The sequence below is a fragment of the Anolis sagrei genome, chromosome 2 (assembly GCF_037176765.1).
Source record: "Anolis sagrei isolate rAnoSag1 chromosome 2, rAnoSag1.mat, whole genome shotgun sequence".
Lineage (NCBI taxonomy): Eukaryota > Metazoa > Chordata > Lepidosauria > Squamata > Dactyloidae > Anolis > Anolis sagrei.
In genome coordinates, this window is record NC_090022.1 from 270,931,992 (window position 1) to 270,953,444 (window position 21,453).

The window sequence follows — 21,453 nt, forward strand, 5'->3', positions numbered from 1 at the left end:
GGATTTAATCCATTCTTCACTGTTCTGCCAGCCAAATTTTGCCTTGTAGGGAAGATTCTGATGTTTAAATATTTGAGTTTCTGCATATCTGTGTTTGGACTTCTTACTGACATATTACTGGTCCTGATCTTCTGCTATGAAAAGGCCTGATCCACTAGAGTTACTCTACCATTCTAGTCTCGAGCAAGACAAGAATAGTGATTAAGAAACTATCCTCTGAACCAGAGATTTATTTCTGTCTACTATGAAGTCATCAGATTGTTCTGCATATAAGAACATAAAACCCCACTGGATCATACCAAAGGCCCATCTAGTCATCCATACTGTTTAGCACAAATATTGTCTAGATGCCACTTAAGATAACAGTAAAGGTTGTCCCCTGACATTAAGTCCAGTCATGTCTGACTCTGGGATGTGGTGCTCATCTCTATTTCTAAGCCGAAGAGCCGGCATTGTCCATAGACACCTCCAAGGTCATGTGGCTGGCATGACTGCATGGAACACTGTTACCTTCCCACCGGAGCAGTACCTTTTGATCTACTCACATTTGCATGTTTTCAAACTGCTAGGTTGGCAGTAGCTAGGGCTGACAGTGGAAGCTCATGCCGCTCCCCGGAATCAAACCTGTGACCTTTCGGTCAACAAGCTCAGCAGCTCAGTGCTTTAACCCACTGCACTACCGGGGGCTCCTAGATGTCACTTAGAGAGGCCAAAAGAAACCCACTGCCTGGAAGTTTCATACAGCCATCACAGGACTTGGAGAAGTTACTTTGTTAAATGACTCAGAAACTCTCAATCACCATGGCCACTGTTCATTAAACATGGAGACTATTTGTAGATCCCATGTGTTTGCCTCTGGAAGCTGAGGTAACAATTCTGATCAGGAAGGCAAATTTGGAAGGATGGTTTTGATAAGATAAATGATTTCTGGGGGGAAATATAGAATGTCATCCCTCAAATAAAATCACCCCAAATATGGGGAGACCTGATAATGCATCTTCTGCAGTAGATCTAGTTGAATTTGTAGATTATTCTGTTGGCAGAACCACTTGGCTACCCTATGTTTAACATGCTGTTTTTGGCCTTGCCCTCTTGGAAACCCTTCAGCTAACAAGCTAGGATCCCCTTGAAAATCCCTAAGCATCTGCTACTAAACATATTAGGAAGATAAAAGCTTGGAAGCCCGATGAAGGGAATGTGTGGCATGATGCCTCATTAAAATTCTTTCTGCTACTCTGGAGCAATTTGCATTCAGATGATGGGCACAAGCCTGGAGGACAGGCAGGATGATTCCTGTCAATGAACAGAAGGTACAGACCACACGGCATGTTTGGGGGCTTGTCAAGTAACAATGGGTAAACCTTGGCTAATGCCAAATTAGATCCATAGGCACCTGTCCAGAAAAGGGTGAAACTCTCAGTGTGCTTGTTTTTGTTTTGTTTTTTAAAAAATCCACATATTTAGGAAATCCACTCTCCAAACTGACTGCTTACTCAATACATTGTAATGTATAATCTACTGCTCTTGAGCTATTGCATAAAAGAACAGTTCCGTAGCAAGTAGTCACTTGCCGACAGTGGAGTTGCCTTTCTGCTAAGAGCACATTCCAAAGCAGAGTCACAGCACTGCATTTAAAAATATCTCTCTCTCTGCACAAATCAGTCCATATCATCTAAACATAGTCACACAAAAATGTCTGTTTTAGCTCTTTCGCCAACTTGATATACTGGCCTTGGTCCAAATATTTGAAACAGAGTATAGTTTTTTAGGGTTTTTTTAATGCATGGATTTTGCATGTGGAATAATTGGCCAGGCATATTAGTGGAACCTGAGGCATATTTTGCAACTTTTGTGGAAATAAATGTAACTTCGTAAAGTCCGCAAAACAAAATTAATTTTACTGTATGTCAGGATTCTTTTAAAAAAACATGTACATAAACTTAACAGTGCACACCAAGCTCACCCATGGGTGTTTTTTTTGTTTTTTTTTTACTACAATCTACATGTTTGGAAATAGGGTCTATGAAAATGTATAATCTAAAATATACCAAAGGTGTAGGATAAATATGTGTGTGAGAAAGAGAGAGTGAGAGAGAGGTAACAACAACAATGCATTGTAATCTTTTCTTTTAAACCTGCCATGGTATTTTAAGGTGCTCTCTAGCAAATGGTGCCCAGCACTCTCTGCAGTTGAGGGTTTTATTTTTTTCAATTAAGCATCTGGTTTCCTTTTGTGAACACTGTAGAATGAGAGCAAGTGATCCGCAGTGTAGAGAATGAAAACAAAAGTGAGTAATTTTGTTCTCAGGCAGGCATATAGCCTTGAAACAAGAGGTCATAAAGCCCCACTCTTTTCTGTTTACCCCCATACCTCTGAAAGTGAAGCTTCCCTGGATACCTCCTGGCACTCTTACGGCTCATCTTCATACTTTCCCTTTACAGCCTATCGACAGTTGTAGAACGTGTCTCTAACCTTTAAACCTGTTATTATAGGATTGTAAGGGGGGGGGGGGGGAGTGGGGGTGACGATCAAGAGGCTCTTTCAGCTGCCTTGTTTCCCATGTGACCTAGATGGAGAATGGATTCAAAATACAGTCCCTCCCCCGGCAATGCAAGGCAGAAGAGAAAAGCACTGTCACTTCCAAACCCAGCTAGCGTAAAAGCTGGGAGGGAGAGGCAAAGAACTGGAGTTTAGGACTGAAAGAGCTTTGGTGGTTTAAGGAAGATGCTTCCCCCAGTGCTTGCCTTTTTCAAGCAAGCCTCCTTTGCAAGTGGAATATGTGCGGCAGAAATGGTGTGAGGAGAGCTGAAGTTTCACTGCTAAAAAGTCTTGGGATTTTCTTTACAAGATGAGTATTATTATGAAGCCAAGGTCCCGGTCGACCAGCTCCTTAAGAACTGCAGACATAACTTGGTAATGTGGTTGTTGTTTCCTCATTCCATTCTTACCTTAGCTCTGCCTGTGATCTGTGCTTTAGTTTCATCCTCTTTTAATAAATTGTACCTGCTGATCCTAGTGATTTAGATGCAAACATAACTTGAAAATAGGAATTTGTTTTTTCTTCTATGTACAATATTTGCATGGGAACATATCATTATTTTGTTTTCTTAAGTAAAATGGGAATAGCTGCTGCTGCTGCTGTATCGAAAAACTTTCTGTCTTGTTATTTTGAACGGAGAGGCAAAATTTCTAATGGGTATGTGCATGTAGAAAGTGATATAAAGTTTTGCCCTTTCCCCTGCCTTTAATAAATCAAGTGATGACAGATCTTATAAACAAATGATGGAGCAGTTTAACCTTTCTTTTACATACTTTCCCTTTAGAAATTAAGGGAAAATACCATATAGTCTGTTTTCTTCCTTTCCAACCATGTGGTCCTTCATTTCTCCCTATGAAGTATGAGTTACTGGTACTATCAATGATAGTGTAGTAAAGATAGAGGTTGACAGCACAATTGTATGCATCTATGCCTCAGTCCTGCATTTACTCATTTGTATGCAATCCTGGAGTCACTCGATAAACTTCATTGAACATATTCAAACTTACTTTTTAATAGGGCAATGCAATAAGACGCTGTCTTGTGGTTCAGAAAGACTCCAATTTTAATTCCACTTCCATCATGTAGATGCGTTGGCCAAGACATTCTCTTCTAGCTTTATTCTTTCCCCCAGAAATGTCCTCAATGGAAAATAATAATGTATTTACCTGGGCGATTATATTTAGAAAACAATACAGCAGGAGGTTAAGAATAATTAGGAAAGCATCACTTTATTCTTTTTGAGGTGAAATCCTATACTCATTTATCAAAATGGAAGTTATTTCTGATTAAAACACATATAATGAGTTTCCTGGTAAGTTTCCTATTTATGTTGTTTCCATGAATTGTGAGGATTTGCAGGGCATCTCTCTGGGGAAGGCACCTCTGGTGCTACCTATGCCCTTTGGCCACATCCTCGTTTACATATAGATGTTCTGACATTCTATCACTTTTGCTTACATCATGGATCACACAGAGAAGGAAACAAAACCTGTCATTGCATTATACTAAAATATTGTGCTTTGCTCCTCTTTTGCTGCAATTTTGCTCCAATTCCTTTTATAACATGTAAAGTTTTTATCACTGTATCCAAGTATTTGTTCCCTAGTTTCCTTATGGTAGATATGGATTTTATACAAGGGTGAGACCATCAGTTATTTGATATAGCCATGAAGGGCTCAGCAATGTTAAGATAACTTAATGAAATCCATAACAATGTAATTAAGAGCATTCAGAGGCCCACAGCAGTTATGATTACAATTGTTCATTGTATGCCTTCCAGTTGTTTGTGATTTATAGTGACTCTAAGGCAAACTTACCACAGGGTTTTTCTGGCAAGATTTCTTCAGAGAAGAGTTTGTCTTTGCCTTCTTCTGAGGCTGAGAGAACTTTCCTGCCCAAAGTCACGCAGTACTTTCTTTGGCTGATATTAAATTACACTGGACTTCGAAAAGTTACTGTTCTGGATTACAGTTCCAAAATTGATCAAGTTGAACCAATTATTGTAGGCTGATATACCTAGGAAACCATTTTAATTCTAATTTGCAGAATGCAACACACACACACACACAGTATGTTCACTTAGAATCATAGAATCATAGAGTTAGAAGAGACTTCATGGGTCATCCAGTCCAACCTCCTGCCAAGATGCAGGAAAATTGCATTCAAAGCACCCCCGACAGATGACCATCCAGCCATCTGTGGGCCTAGATTGAACTGTTTCGACTACTAAATAATTTTAAAATTGGTAAGTCAATGCTTACATATATGTTCCATTGATTGAAAGTGCCTAACTTAGCTGAAACTAACCATTGGATTTAGGATCAGAACTTGGAAATGTTAGCCTTTATTCTTTGGACTACACCTCCCCATCCTCCAATAGCCATGCTGTCTAGGGGATTCTAAGAGTTGTATTTTTTTTTTTAAAAAAAAAACCCTTCCCAAACTCTGAGATTACAGCAAGTCATTAAATGTTTAGATGCTTCATGCATCTGACATGACGTTGTGAAGAAGCGTTGATGACACGGTTGCTAATCTCACAGTAAACTTTTGCCAGCTCTCCAATATAAAAGCACAAAGGGCCAACTCTTTCAGAAACATAGACCAAACACTGCAGTCGTCAGTCCTTATTCAGGCAAAACCCCAACTGACGTCATGAGATGCTTTCATTCTGCTACATACGCAGGCCAGGCCAGTTCTGTATCTTTAAGCTTTCTGACAATTTCAAATAAAACAAAAAGCGTGCCTCTCCCCCATTTATTTTATTTCTTAAAGCTTTTTTTAAATCCTCTTCCCAAACAAGACAATATTGCACAATTCTTAGTTTTACTTTTTTGCACAGTTTAGTGACTGATGAGCCAAGAAGCTGTGTTACAGACAGTTATAAGTGCACTGTGATGTAGGGCACATTAATAAAAATAATTTTGTCTGGTAGATAGAAGTTTGCAAAATAATTGAGATCTGTGGGAAATGATTGCCTGTTTTCCTTTGTTGCAATCTCGCCACCCTTTATAAAGTGAGCATGCTGTAATGTAAGCATTTCTTTTGCAAGTGAAAACATTGCCAAACTTTTCTAAAATAAAATATTCTGGTATTTTAAAAAATGGCAAGTTGTCTGTTGGCAATTTGTTATGGTCACAGACATATATGTTCTTGTACCCCTAGATTGGCCTGTGATAGTCAAGTATCACTGTTGTCATTTGGAAGTGATGCCACAATTCAATTAGCTAATATATGTGGACTGAAAGTGATTCCATCTTGTCTTGTACTTCAGCTAGTGAATTATCTTGGTGTACTGTATAACTCACCAAACAGTAGTTTGGCAGGCTGGGAAATATCCTTCCCACATATCTTCCTTCCTTCCCCTCAACAGTAGCAGGGAGTGATATATGCATGCACATGGGCCACAAAGACACTTCTTGGGGGACCTGAGCTTCTGATGTGTGTGGTAAACAGGTCCATATGTCCTCTCTTTCCATTTGACATACATCCAAATAGATGTCGTTTCTTTGGATATCACAGCAACATCTCTCTCTCTCCATCTTCATTCTTACTCTTCCAGTACTTTATAAATCCAGGTTTTTGTTTCATGATATTGTAAACTCTAAGCTTATGCCATTGTAGGTTGCAAACATGAAAATTGTCTGTATTCAGAATGAAGATTTCTGGAAGATATTTGGATTAGGATCTTGTAAACATTGTTATTTTATACATACAGTTTTCTGATCAGTGTATGCCCCAGAAGTGCCTCATTCATAAAAAGCAAGTTTGGAAAATTAGGCGATGGAGCAATAATAAGGAAAATCCTTGCTTTTCATCCCTTTCTCACCAGGAACCATGTGAACATAGCTTGAAAGTTCATTTCCTAACTCTGAGATGCTTGTAGTTATGGAGAAAGATGGAAGTGATCCAACTAGACTGAAATACTTTTATAAGTCCAATTGATTAGAGCAGAAGAGCTTTTTTAAGGATATACTTTTATTAAAACCAGAGGGATTTTGCACTATGTGGAATGTATTTGGGGCTCTCTAATTGTTTTGGCAACTGTGTTTAAAGAATTCCTTGTTGATTGAGAATAAAATTAAATTATAATTGATATATCTGCTAAACTGGATCTTACAAATGTAAGATATTGGTTCCTTGCTAAAGGAGAAAAAATTGCAATTTCTGCTATTACTTCATATTTTCAGCATGCAATTGTTTATGGGCTTCCTTTGGGAGAAACTCATATTATCTTCTGTTTTGTATTAGAAATTGTATTTCGGTTGCATGCTGAACTTGAAAACAAGCAGCTATGTAAAAAGTGGAAGATTGAATTGTAGATAATATCACTTGATTCCATTTCCAATTAGTTGGAATGTGCAATTTTATTAATTGGATAAAAAGCTATGCTTTAATCAATATGAACATGATTCCAAGTCCTGGTCATGGATGAAGCTGCAGCACTCAGCTTGCAATTGCCATTGTTTTAATAAGGAATGAAAAATACTTTGCAGACGTCAAGTTCTGCTTAATGTGCAACATGGATATTTAGCTAATGCATTAACACAGATACAATACCTAAATAATATCCATGTTACACACTTCTCATTATGATAGTGATTCTTGATTCATTTTGTATAGTTGGTAACAGTAGGAATATTGACTAAATTATGAAGCAGGTCTATCTTCCTCAATACTGTGATTTCCAAATACTCCAGTTCTTATTATATCTAGTCAGCATAACCAATGTCAGAATTAGATCATTTCTAACACCTACCTTTCATCTATGTATAAGACACTATGCTATGCTGCAGTACATCATGTGCAATATGCTTTTCTTAACAAAGGATAGAACTTTGTTTGAAAGTGATTTGTATGTGAAAAATTGTAAGGTTTTCTACTAGGACATCTTTTGAAGATGAGGGGCCTACGATTTCCAGATAAGTACTATAACTCCAAATGTCTTGGTCATTTAATTCATTGGTGGACACTGGATTCCAAAAATATCTAAAGGACACAGATTCCCTGCTTCTGTTCTATAGAAGGCTGCTTACTTAAAATATGTAGTATATTTTCCGCATTGTGACCCAGTGTGATGTAGTGGTTTGAGCATTAGACTATATTGTTGGAGACCTGATTTGAACTCCTGATCACCCATGGAAACCACTGGGCAACCTTAGGCCAGTGGAGGGTAAAGACAAGCCCCTCTTAACAAATCTTGCCAAGAAAATCCCATGATAGAATCACCTTAGGGTCACTTTAAGTTGAAAATTACTTGAAACCAAAGTATAGCATCCCATCCCAGTTCTTCTGAAATGAGCCATCCCTCTTCCCAGAAAACTTAATTGCAAGGCACCAATGGAGGATTCAGCTACTAAAGGTTAAATTCAATCTGCAGGCCTCTTCTTTAGAGCAGATCATATTCTTGATTCATGAGTAACTTGAGATCCAAGACCTTGGTCTGCTGATATTTTGAGCTGATTTAGAAGATCTCCAAAGTGTCTGAAGTAGAACTCTCTTTTTTTTCAGTCTTGCTAATAATGCCCCTGTTAATGAAATATCACTGGCCTATTATTTTATTACTACAGGGGTGGTTATTGACCATCAAAGTTTCTGGCACTTAAAAAATATTTTTACATTTTTCCCTGCTGAATTTCATGCGGTACTATTTGCCAGATTTCTAGTTTGAGATCATTTTGAACTTTTGGCCTCCTTCTTAAACTTTTTTTGCCCTTCCTAGCTTTACAGCAGTTGTATCTTTAGTGGAGATATAGACTAATTTGGAGGTTGCTGTCTTTCCTTTCCTTTAAGATGGACCAAACATTTGATGCACCCCAACAATCATGTAGAATGTCCGATCACTGTGTTGGGCTGTTTTTTCTTCTGAGATGTACCTGCCTAAGTCCTCTAGGATCATTAAATGAATGTCATTAGACTTTGCTGAGTTAAATACATTCAGGTTATCCATATTCTTTCATCTGCCTTTGAGTTATCTTGTTTCCTGACCTCTTCCTTGATGTCAAGTCTACCAGCTTTGTTTTCCTTCTAAAGAGGAAGTTCTTGCTTTTGCTGGGGATGGAAGGGGCTTGGGGAAAATGCCTAATGGGCCTCCCAACCAAGAGTCCTTTAACACTACATGGCAATAATGCTATGATCCTGCTTTAACTGCAAGGCAATATCCTATGGAGACCTGAGATTCTACAAACTACAAGTCCAAGATCCCATAGGATATTGGGATACTGCCTAAGACAGTTGTATGGTATGAATGTGCCCCAGAGTGACTCCACCTCCTCCTTCCTGTTCACATCACTGCCTATTCACATGTTGTCGCTTTCTGGAACCCAACCCTCAAGGTGGCCCAAAGGAAATGGAGGGTGCTATTCTACCTCCTCACTCCTGTTACTGCCCCTCAGCTCAGATGCTGGTAGTGTTTCATGGAGGAAGATGATGAAAAAGGCCAGAGTGCTAGCAATGTGCATCAGCAGCACATAGTTGAGGTGGTAAATGCTTTAAGTGACAACGGCAATCCTATTGTATAAGTGACAGAGCTTTTCACTTTTTTCATTTGGAATTGTTCATTCCACTCTTACTCTCCCAGGACAGCCAAATAGAAATAACAAAAGCAAATTGAAATTGCAAAGGTTAGGCATAACAAAATAAAACAGAGTAGCAAATTCAGGCCAAATACTATGCAGTGAAGTTTTTAAAAGGTCAGGGGTAGAGGTGAGATCTTCGTCTGGCTCTGAAAAGTCATGAAAATAGGTGCCAAGAATTTTTTCCTGAGGGGAGCTTTCTGTGAATGTGATGCCAAAACACAGAAGGCTTGTCTCTGGTAACCAGTGACCATCACCAAGTGGAATTCCTTTTGAATTTGTAGGCATATATAGGAGGAGATGGTCCCTAAGGCAGCCAATTCCCAAACCGTAAAGAAATTTAAAGACTGTCTGAAATGCGCTTTCTCTCAGATGGAATTATGTAGGGGCCCTTCCACACAGCCCTATATCCCAGAATATCAAGGCAGGAAATCCCACAATATCTGCTTTGAACTGGGTTATCTGTGTCCACTAGGGCTGGGCGGTTTCGTTTCGTTAATTCATAATTCGTTAAAAATTCGTTATTTTTTTTATAACGAAGCAATAACGAACCATTCTGGAGCAACTTAAAAACAAAACAAATTTTTTAATTAGTTTCGTAAATGCTTCGGATTCGTTATGTATTCGTTTTGTTATCGGTTTGAGGTCGTTTCATTATTATTTCCGCATGTCTGGGGCAAGTTTTATCGTTGTTTTTTGTTTAATTAGTGAAAAAAAAATAATATCACACCAACAGTCAACAACAGAGGGAGAGGGAAGCTTCAAAAGTTCCCCCTGTCCCATTTGGAGGTTTTTTAGCGTATTGCGCGGTCGCGTCCGCCATTAACGAATCGATTCGTTATTGTTTCGTATTTGTTTCGTTAATGTTTCGTAATTTTTTTAACATTTACGAAATTTCGTAAATATCGAACTTTTTAAAAGAAAAATTTCGGAATTCTTTTAAATATCGAAACGCAAAAAACCCCAAAAAAGAATCGATTTTAGAAACAAATTTTTCCGTTGTTACCCAGGCCTAGTGTCCACACTCAGATAATGTAGGATTTTCTGCCTTGATATTCTGGGATATAGGGCTGTGTGGAAAGGCCCTAGGTTTTGAGAGGGAGGGGGGCTTTCTTTCAATCCCACCACAATCCTAGGACCCTTCCAGACAGAACCTATATCCCCAGATTTGTTCCCAGGTTTTCTATTTATCCAAGATTGTCTGGCACTGCGTACTCATATATTCCAGTTTAAAGCAGAAAACCTGGGATCGGATCCTGGGATATAGGGCCTGTCTGGAAAAGCCCCTAGGCCTACATGGTGAAGATTCATCAGATGACCTCATTTTGTTTATTGTATTCATTAATTAAAATATTTATATCTGAAGATCTCAGCAGGAATGAAAAACTGTATTTTTAAAGATGAAAAAGACATTCAATCATTTGTCACTTAAGGTAATACAAAAGCAATACAATTTAAAATAGGATGTGCAAATTGTACAAAATAACCAAAAGTTTTAATACAAAGGTGTATTTTGGCTTGGCATCATAATAACATCAGTATTGGTGCCAACTGGGCCTCTGAAAAGAAAGTACTTGATGACTGAAATGCCACAGCACAGTATTTTATTTGTTTATTTATTTATTTATTTATTCATTCATATAACAGTCTACATCATGTGCTGAGAATCTTCTTCCTCTGTGCCTGTAGCCATTCAGATCATAAGGACCATGCACTCCATCCCTTTCCCAGATTGGAATACTTACACAACCAAAGTCCTCCTGAGAGATGGGCATCCCACCTCAGTTTACAGATCTCCAAAGCCCACCACCCTCTGGAGAAGTCTGGTCCAATGTGGCTTCCATTTTGTTTCTCTTTTTTCCAAATAATAAATGGTACATATCAAATATGAAGTCAACGTCAGTTAGAATGAAGATAGAATGACTATGATACAACGGGACTGTGTAGCATCTTTAAGTGAGAGAAATAGGTAGCACAGACTTTTGTAGACCTTACTCCATCAGATACAAGCAAATTCCGTGTTCTTATTCTTGGAAGAATTTCCAAAAATAATGTTATAGGAAGGTGTTGGAGGACTGCATTGGTTGTGATAACCACTAAAATGAGTTAATTCCATGTAAGATCTTACTTTGTAGTGTGTTACATCCAAGGTGTGATCTGGATCAAGCTAATAAACTGTTATATTAGTTTGTAGCGCCCATTGGTATCATACATTGATGAGGAATCTTTGGATTGCCATTTGTTGGTGGATTGCAGCTCCCATCAGCCCTGGCCTCCATGGCCAAGAGATTTAGTCCAGCAAACAATTCCTGTTGACATCATTGTATGCCCAGAATTATTTAGAAGGTTGGACTTTGAGATATTGGGAAGTAAGAATTGCTAACCAATAGTGTTTGAAATTTAAAGTATCCTTTTCTATCTCAGTCCCACTGGATAAAATCGGGCTACGCCAATTAAGTAGCTAAAACATGAGTCAATTAGTAGAGGCATTTGAATGGATGAACAGCTCAATCTGGTGCAGATTCACTCAGAAAAAAACTTCACTCTAGTAAATTATTATTTCCAGGTAAAAATATATAGGATTGCAGAATAAATCTGGCTGGCCTGATGTTACTACATTCCTTACCAAAGAAGGCATCTGATTGTCTGATACCACGTTCTTTTATTTAATTTCACTTAACAATAAGCTGGAATTGCTAGCTTAGTTCCTGATGTGTGTGGAGAAACTGTGAAGTAGAGAAGGCAAACTAATCTATTTTTATATAAATTGACTACTGCTCATACAGCTTGGGTCTCATGTAAAGACAGCTGTAGCATTTGTTGTGGTTATAGAACAGAAATTACTTAAACCGATTTGATATTATGGACATTAGGAGCTGTCATTTCAAATTTGGGGTTGCAGTGGGAAGTTTCATCAGCTCTTTCCATAATTTTAAAGCTAAATGTTTTTGACTTACTTTATTCTACAGTCAGCCCTCTGTATCAACAGATTCTGCTTCCAAGAATTCCAGTACCCATGGCTTGAAAATTTCACCATTTAATACAAGCTACATTGTTTTACTAAGTTATTGTATACAATGGATTTGGGTATTCACAGGGTATACTCCTTGGGTTCCTGGAACCAAACCCAGTGGATACCAAGGGTCAACTGTAATACAGTGTATCGTTTGTTATTTATTTCCATTTATAGTTTCATTTTCATTTCAAGAAATACTGGTCCAGTATTTTATTACACTTACACACACTTACACCTTGAAGGAGTTGGGGGTGGTGACAGCCGACAGGGAGCTCTGGCGTGGGCTGGTCCATGAGGTCACGAAGAGTCGGAGACGACTGAACGCATGAACAACAACACACACACAAAGTGAAAGGTTGGGGTTGTGAGGAAGTACAGTTTATAAAAGGTAATATAGGCTGTAAAATTGCTAATGAGTTGAACAAATAGTGTTAAAGTAGTTTGACAATGATGATTTCAGGGAAAATGACAGGGGAAAGCAGTCAAAGTTGTATCTGATAAAACACTCTTCCTTAACCTGCACCCACCAGGTATGTTGTACTACAACTTCTGCCATTTGCAAATGGCAGAAATTGTAGTTCAACATTTACAGAGGGCACCGCACTGATGAACGATATAGTAAAGGTCATGGGAAGAATGAGTTTTCTTCTGTTATCTTTGCTGATGCTTCCTACTTGTTGTTTGTGGTCTTCTTTTCTTTTATAACTTTTGTAGATTTTTTGAAATCTTTGCAAATTATGCATAACCCTGAGATAAAGGTATTTGAGATGTAGTGTATGATGGAAATATATGGCTTTTCTTTCCATTTTAATCAGAGACATCAACTCATTCATAGACGCTGTCTTGTTAATCATGGAAAGCTATCTTTAATAGTCATGGGCCCAGTATCTGTATTATTTATTTGATTCCTGTTTTCATATTGTTCCATCCATTTGGATGGCACAGAATGGGAAGGCCCTTCCTGGAACAAAAACACAAAAGGCAGGCAGGAGCGGGTACTGGCTCCAAGCCTGCTTTTCCGATCAGTTGTCACGCCCGGGTCTGGCAGGGTCTGCACCTGAGAGCTGAGTAGGCAGTGCTGCTTAATCTGCACTCAGTTGCAGGCCCTGGCAGGCCTGGGTGCTTTGGGCCTATGTGCTTGGGCCTGCCAGGGCCTGCAGCCGAGCACTGAGTAAGGAGTACTCCTTGCTTGGTGCTTGGGGACAGGCCCTAGCAGGCCTGTGCACTTTGGGCCTACATGCTCGGGCCTCCCAGGACCTGCACCCGAGTGGTGAGTAAGGAGCACTCCTTACTTGGCCCTCAGGTGCAGGACCTTTGCTCAGGGCGCTTTGGGCCTATGCATCCAGGCTGCCAGGACCTGCTGCTGAGCGCCAAGTAAGAAGCGCTCCTTAATCAGTGCTTGGGTGCAAGTCCTTGCAGCTCTGGGTGTTTTGCTGGGCTCGGGGGAAAGGGTGCAGTTGACAAAATATGGGGTTTAGTGAGTTAGATAGGAAACTATCGTATCGGTGTCTTGTGCCATGTCTCCAATGCAATATCATAGCTCCCATCTTTATGTAATGCTATGAGACAGTTAACAAAAAGTGAGCATCTCTTCAGAGAATGTCCCAAAAATTTGGGGCTATGTCCTGATTTTTGTACAAACATTTCTGTTGAGAACCATAGCTGAAAGTGTACTCAAGTATTCTAGTCGTAGACTTATTCAGATGTTTATCACTTGCAGCCAAAATCATGAATTGGGTTCTGATCCAAAAAGTTTTACATTTTTTTCCAGCCCTAGAATTTTTATTTTTTATTTTTGCTTGGCATCCCTCCTTTTTTCCAAGGAACTCAAGGAGACTTTCTTGGTCCTCCCCTCTACCGTAGCTTCACAAGGAACTGTGAAGTAGATCAAGCTGAGAAAGGAAACTAGCTTGTTGTTGACCATGGAGCCCCCAGTGGCGCAGTGGGTTAAACCCCTGTGCTGGCAGGACTGAAGACTGACAGGTCGCAGGTTCGAATCCGGGGAGAGGTGGATGAGCTCCCTCTGTCAGCCTCCCACAAGGATGATAAAAACATCAAATCATCCGGGCGTCCCCTGGGCAACGTCCTTGCAGGCGGCCAATTCTCTCACACCAGAAGCGACTTGCAGTTTCTCAAGTCGTTCCTGACACGACAAAAAAAAAGGGTGCCATGAAGATTTGAATTTGGTTCTTACAAAGACTGTTCCAACACTGTAACCACTACATTACACTAGGTAAATGGAATGCTTTGTTCTTGTGTAGTTCCCATTGATTTCAATGAAACTTGTGGAAGAACACACTCCAGTGGATTATGTTGAAACTGCTTCTGTTAAGATCATATTAAATCTTAGGTTAAATTTGTCACATGCGCAAAAACTGTGTACAAAAATTAGGACTTGGGGATGTTATTACATTTTAAATATAAAATTTTAATTGTACAAGTATTTTTATTGTAATTTAATTATGTTTTAACTTATTCATGACACAATATTTAATTGTTGCTTAATTGTTTTTAATTTTTGTATTTGTGGTTTTTTAATCTATTGCGTTTTGCCCTGTAATTGTGAGACGACTTAAGTCCCCATGGGGAGAAAGGCTGGGTAGAAAATAATAATAATTGTAATAATGGTAATAATAATAATAGTAATAATAATAATAATAATAATAATAATAATAATAAATCCCACCCCATTATTAGTGAGAGTAGATAATATGTCACTCATTCCAATATATTTTTAATCAATAAGCATTCTTTATCAGATGCAACTTTTGGGAATTCAGGAGGACAAGACAAGTTTATCTCTGTAAACCATTGTAACAGTCAAGATTCCTCCCAATGTTTTTTTTTTAATTTAAAAAGGAGATAGAATATACATCAATGTAGTTTGACCCTTGCAAGCTCCCACAGGCCACTGGTTGAAGTGGTTGCCTCATAATATGGCCATAATGCCAAAGCTATTTCCTCCTCCAAGTGGATACTGTAGTATTTGTTGCAAGTTCTTTTATTATATGATTTTTCTTAGTCTTGGCTCAATACATATACAACATGTGGGCAAAAGGGGAGGGGAAATGCCTGTTCAGTCTTGAAAAGGACTTCAGTGATGACTGCATAGACATCTAGCCTCTCTTGTGCTCATAGATTTATTGAGCCCGACACCAGTGTGTCTGCTCCTTTCTGAATTATTTGTGAGAAGCAGAAGCAATTTTACAGACAATGACCTTCTGAATTAAAGATGAACATTGAAAAGTCAAGACGGTTGCTATCACAGCAACTTTGTAAAATAGAGGATTGTGTTCAAGGAGCATCATGGTGTTGGCAAAGTGGGCCAAATGCTGTGGCACATGGGCCAGCAGAGCCAAATGGGGATGGCACCAATGTAGATAGATAGAGTTGCAGCCTTTAGTTAGAACGTTACATCTCTACTTGTTTATCTTGGGTTAGAGTTCAGGTGCAACCATGACTGAAGTTATACTCGTTTGGTGCTGATTCAAAGCCAATCGAGATGCTGTAATTGGTTCAGTGCACTTTTTGAACTGAGGAATACTTCCAGTTCACAGGATAGCGCAAGCTGAAGCATCCAATTTGTCATGTATTTCAGCTATATCCCATGGGTATTCCGAAAATGCATGAAATAAAAATAACTAAATGCCTAATGATACATTTGTAGCAAACATTAACCAATAATATTTAATTAAAATCTGTTTTAAAGCAGGCCTTTTGTGGCTAACTTTTAAAGTGGCCATTTCCGAGTGCATAAAAATAATAAGCTGAAACAAATGAAATCTTTTAAAAATCCTCTCAGCCTCATCATTCATTTCAGTTGAGATCACTGAGTTTTCTGCCACACTGGGTATTTGTCTGGGGCTTTATAATTTTATAATTAAGTCCTTATCCTGAAAAGTGATAGGTCCTCATTTTAGAATTCTGTATGTTAGGCTTCTGTGGAAGTGGGAGAGCCGGAACTTGGAAGAGTTAGAAGATTACTGCAAGATGTTCTAAAAGCATGTTTTGGCATTGCAAACTCATCCTGTAGAAAACAGGAGCATGTCTGGATAGCTCCTTTTCTTATCACACAATCCACCTGAAAGCACTTTCAAAATGCAAATGGTGCTTTCTGCTTAGTGCACAAGCTTATAGGCAACTCCTCACATGCATTACCTCTCATTGGCCATGCCCCACTTCGAACTGGAAAAACTGTGCAATTTTGAGATTTGAGTAGTTTTCATGAAAGTCTGCCATTGCATACCTTGGTAACTACATGACTTCAGGTAACGAAGGCATGTACTGAACTTCCAGGTTTCGAGTACACATTAATATCCTTATATCCCAAAACATTATATGTAAGTAACATAATAAAGACCAAATTTGCAATCTCCAGCCCTTTTCTTTCTCATTGTAAGAGAGTGGCGTAGGTAGTATGTTTATGACTGTAACTGAAGATATGAAGCAAAAACTTTTGCCAAAACTATATCGGAAGTCTTTCTAACAATAAGGAAATGCTTATAAAACAAAGGAAATCCATAACAATGCCAGGAATAACCTACAGAACTGCACAATTTCCTTGAATTAAACAAATTAAAGAGGAATCAAGCAGGGCAAAAGTGGGATGAAATGGCTGTGAAGTCGAAGGTCCTCTCCATCTGCTTTTCAAAAATTGAATGGCCTGCAGCTTTGGAAGTTGAATTGTCTTTGACCCCATTTTGGCACTTTATTGCATGACACATGGCAGGCCCTGCCCACCTTCCTCTCAAAATGGAGGTGAAGTGCCGAAAGGCACTTTATCGTCCACCACAGGGAGGAAAGTGTTGTTTAGGTAGCTCTGATGAAGCTGCCTGCACTTTCCTCCCCAAATGGGCTGGAGGTTTAGCACAGCTGGTAAATCACCAGCAGTTATAAGATCTATCAACCAAAAGGTTGCAAGTTTGCAGCCCCTGATCGATGTGAGCTGCTGACTGTCAGCCTAGCTCACTGTTTACATAAGCAATTTGAAAACAGATTTAGCTGTAATTAGAGAAATTAGGTAGCACTAAAAGCAGGGGAGGTGTTTTAGAAAGATCAGAAAATGCTGGGCAACCAAAAGAAAGGCGAACTCTTGATGGCTCTTTGTCATAGAGGATGGAGCGACAGCACCCCCTGTGGCTGGACTTGAGCCCAGCCTTCCATGGCACCAAAACAGCTGGACACTGAGTCAAAACAAACCATCTCCTTCTGTTTTGTCTGTCTGTGTATTGTCTATACAAAGCGGCATTCAATGTTTGTTGTGTATGTGTACTGTGATCTGTCCTGAATCCCCTTTGGAGTGAGAAGGGCAAAATATAAATAAAGTGTTGTTGTTGTTGATGATGATGTTATAAATCTCTCTGTGTTGGCAACAGGACAACACGTGTTGCCACCCTTTTTACTATCTGATGAGGGGAGGGAAAGGTTGCCAAAAGATGAGGAAGGAGCGAGGGCCTACGGGGCATCATAAGCTGCCCCAAGCACCCTCCTTTTTGCTAGCAATTGCTGGTGCAACAGCACAGTCCAAAAGGGCCTTGTGAAGAGGTCCTTAGTCTTTTTTTGGTTACAACTACATATTTCCACTACTGGCATGATGGGATGGGAATGGTAAATGATTCTGTTTTTAGTTGGGCTTTGGTTCGACTCCCTGAGACAATTAATTATAAAGTCAGGATTAAACAGCAGGATTAAAAACTGCATCTCAAAAACCTGGAAAGCAAAAAGGATTCTAAGTTCTATGAAAACCTCCTTGAATAGAGCATTTTGCATTGGAATCCCGCCCCCCCCCCCCCACCCAAATCTCTGTAGTTTGTTGCCTTACCTCAGCTGGCAGGGACGTGTTTTTCACTGAAGATGTTAATGTATGAATCAGTACCTATGGAGACAGGTGATTCTCCCATCTATTCTTAACCATGGAGGGCTTAAAAGGTCAACGTCTTATGTTCTTTGTCTATTTTTGGCCCGATCTACACAGACAACAGAAGGATACAATCAAATGCTGAAATTATAAAGTAGATAGAAAAGTCAGCATGGTATAGATACAGTCATTGGCAAAGTGCAGCCCACAGACTACATGAGCCCCCCCCCCCACACACACACACACACCAAGGTCCCAAGGGATTAAAAATATTGCTCCATGCCACCCCAAAATGATCACTCGAAAATGTAGGTGGTATTTCTCGCATGTTTGTAGCTCCCTTTAACATCTAGGTGTCAAAACAAATTTTTGCAATCTTTTAAAAAGGAAAGGCCTGTAAAGGTGCAGGAAGGACCCAGACCATGGTGAGAATGCCAGCACGTTCCTAAGAGGATGTTTAGGAGCAGATCACTGGGTCTTTGTTGGATGTGCTCCTCTCTAAAATTTCCTTGTGGGCTAAGTTCACCCCCCCTCCCCACACACACACACACCCACAGCCTCCCACAGTTGCCCATCCCTGGTGTAGTGGTTGGATGTTATTCTAAGACTGAAAAACTGGGATTTGAACGACCAATCAATCCTAGAGACCCGCAGAATGACTTTGGCAAGTCATACTCTCTCATCCTCATACCTCCTCTGAGTAAATCTTGCCAAGAAAGCTTCCATTATAGGTTTTGCCTTAAGATCACCGTAAGTTGGAGATGACTTGAAAGGACCTGAAATCAAACAACAGAGAGTAGGTTGTAATTCTACAAAATCCAGATGGAAGGTTCCCATTTTTCAGTGCTATCTCAGGATTGCAAAATCAGTGAAAGTATGTGGCATTATATGCAACAGAACATTAAGCAATCATTAAGTAGTCTAGTAATTGCAGCCAGGTACAGAAAATTTAGCCACTTGCTTAGTGACTAACTTAGTAAAACCCTGCATTAAAATAATCGTAAGAATTCAGAGAATGGCCAGGGAAGGACTGTATAATAGGATATATTATCTTTTCTAGCTGGTTGATAATAATTGCAGTAGAAAAAATAATGGGCAAGACAGATTCTACCTCAGTGTTGTTACTGGGCCAGCATTGTTATTTTGTGTTGTGTTATATCTACTACCTTGCATACTGAAGGGAAGAAAACTGAATTTAGACAAGAAAGCTTTGTATATTTTAATCATTCTAGGTGCAGCATGTCTTTATACAGGAGGCATGATAAAACCGAGGCCCCATGTTTATTGCCATATAATCCAGTTTGAACTGCATTATAAGAGTCAGTGTAGACTCATATAATGCAGATTGAACCACGTTAAATTGGATTATATGAGGACCAGGCTTTAGCACAGCAGGTTAACCATCAGCTGCAATAAATCTTGCCAATCAAAAGGTTGGCAGTTCAAAGCCCAGGTTGGGAGTGAACGCCCGACTTTCAGTCCAGCTTACTGCCCACCTAGCAGTTCGAAAACAGATATGAGTAGATAAATAGGTACCGCTTAATGTGGGGAGGTATTTTAATGGCACCATAAAGAAATACCAGAAAAATGCTGACTATTCGATATAAAGGAGGAAGTCTGTGAACTGGACTCTTCCGCATGGTGGATGGAATGACAGCACACACACATATACACACACTGTCAGAATCGAGCACAACCTCCAATGTATATGTTTTCTGTGATCCTTCCTGAGTCCCCTTTGGAGTGTGAAGGGTGGGATATAAATACTGTAAATGAATACTGTAAATAAATATACTCCCATATAATCAACTTCAGTGCAGTTAATCTGCATTCTGAAACTGGATTATATGGCAGTGTACATAGGGCTTCAGAGGTCCCTGTGGTCCCTTTGAGCTTTTGGTTATCTTTGGCCCCATCTACACTGCCATAGAATCCAATTTCTGAATTCAGATTGTCTACTTTTGAACTGGATATATGGCAGTGTAGATTCAGACAAAGTTCAATAACATCTGGCAGTCAAATTGAAACTTTCAAAGTTTAGAGATAACGAATAAATGGCAATAAATCTTGCATACAGCTTTTATTCAAGGTGCTCAGAGAAGTCTGATGAAACCAGCAGATTAGGAGTGCATGGAAGGAGGTAATGTAACCAAAAATGGATAGAAAGTATCTCTGCCAAGCATTTAAAGGAATTTAGACTGGCCGCCATATTAAGAGTGATTCCAGAAATGCATCTGGGACCTTTGAATTTTGACCTTGGAGAGAGTGCAGGGAGACTGAGTTGTTTCAGGAAAAGTCTCATAATAACAAAACCAGATTGATGTCTGAAAGTCTGAGAAACATTGTTACCTTTAAAAACGTAGATCTCTGCTAGAAGAAATTTTCTATCCTTGGTTCACAAAAAGGAGTGTTAGTACTTTTACGTTTTGTTTTGCTTCAGTCTTGGGATACTTTTTTCCTGTACTGTTTAGCTTACATTTTCAGGAAACCACATACCAAGGTAGTTATATGAATCTAGTTAATCATTCTGTAATTCCATATAGGCTAGAGGTATGTGACCTCAGTTGGGGATGGGGATGGGGGGGGGGTAGTGTTTATATTTTAATTAAGTGATAATTTGAAGGTTTCTAAAATTACATGTGAAAACCACTCAGTAATGTATTGAAACCCAAATGATTCTGAGAAATCAAAACAGCATAGTCGGCATGAAGAGTGAGGACTTGGTAAAACCAGGGTCAGATGGGTATGATGGTAATGTCTTCAAAGCAGAGAGCAGGCAATGTATATAAATGAAATAAAATTGGAGCAAGACAATTCTCTAACACCTTGAGAGGAGACTTATCCTGTTACTAAAATGTCATAGATTACATCCACAAACACGGCAAATGCATTATGATACAACAACTGAATCAGAAATAAAAGCCTTCTATTGTTAGAATATTGTTCTGACTAACTCCATAGATATAGAGCCGAAAGTAGATTTTAAATCAATAAAAGCTGTAAAAATGTTCATCTCTTTTTAGCACAGAATATTTATGTGCTAAATGGGCCAAAAGCAAGCAGGAATCAAGGAAGCTGAGTGCTTTAAAACAGATCTTTCCTTCCCATGGAATATCATTATCACAGATTTATGCTTTAAATATGAGTTCTGAAAAGCTGGTATATGCAGTGAGTCCTTGGTATCTATTAGATTTTGAGTCCAGGACTTCCATGGATACCAAAATCAATTGATGCTCAGGTCTCATTATATACAATGGTGGATTAAAATGGTGCCCCTTATATAAAATAAACATTTTTTTTAAAAAATGATTTCGGTTTATATATGTGTGTGCATGTGTGCGCGCGTGTGTATTTATTTTCAAGTGGTCAATGGTAGAATTCATGACCGCAGAATTGTAAATATAGTGAACTGGCTACACCTTCACAACTATAGAAAGCAAGCTGATAGGACAATACGGTAATTGTAAG

At 39.1% G+C, this 21,453-nt stretch overlaps 1 protein-coding gene across 6 annotated transcripts in view; it reads left to right on the forward strand.

Moving 5' to 3' along the window:
* The window catches only part of PDE4D (phosphodiesterase 4D), an 806,167-nt gene that overhangs the window by 603,558 nt on the left and 181,156 nt on the right, over positions 1–21,453 (forward strand). Inside the window, exon 1 of one of the 6 annotated variants that reach the window (XM_060761520.2) lies at positions 2,620–2,914. The exons of the other annotated variants lie outside the window; for them this stretch is intronic. Coding sequence (XP_060617503.2) covers positions 2,850–2,914 — 65 coding nt within the window. The 5' untranslated portion in view covers positions 2,620–2,849. Of the gene's footprint in view, positions 1–2,619; positions 2,915–21,453 lie in introns of those variants that run through there. 6 annotated transcript variants of the gene reach the window in all.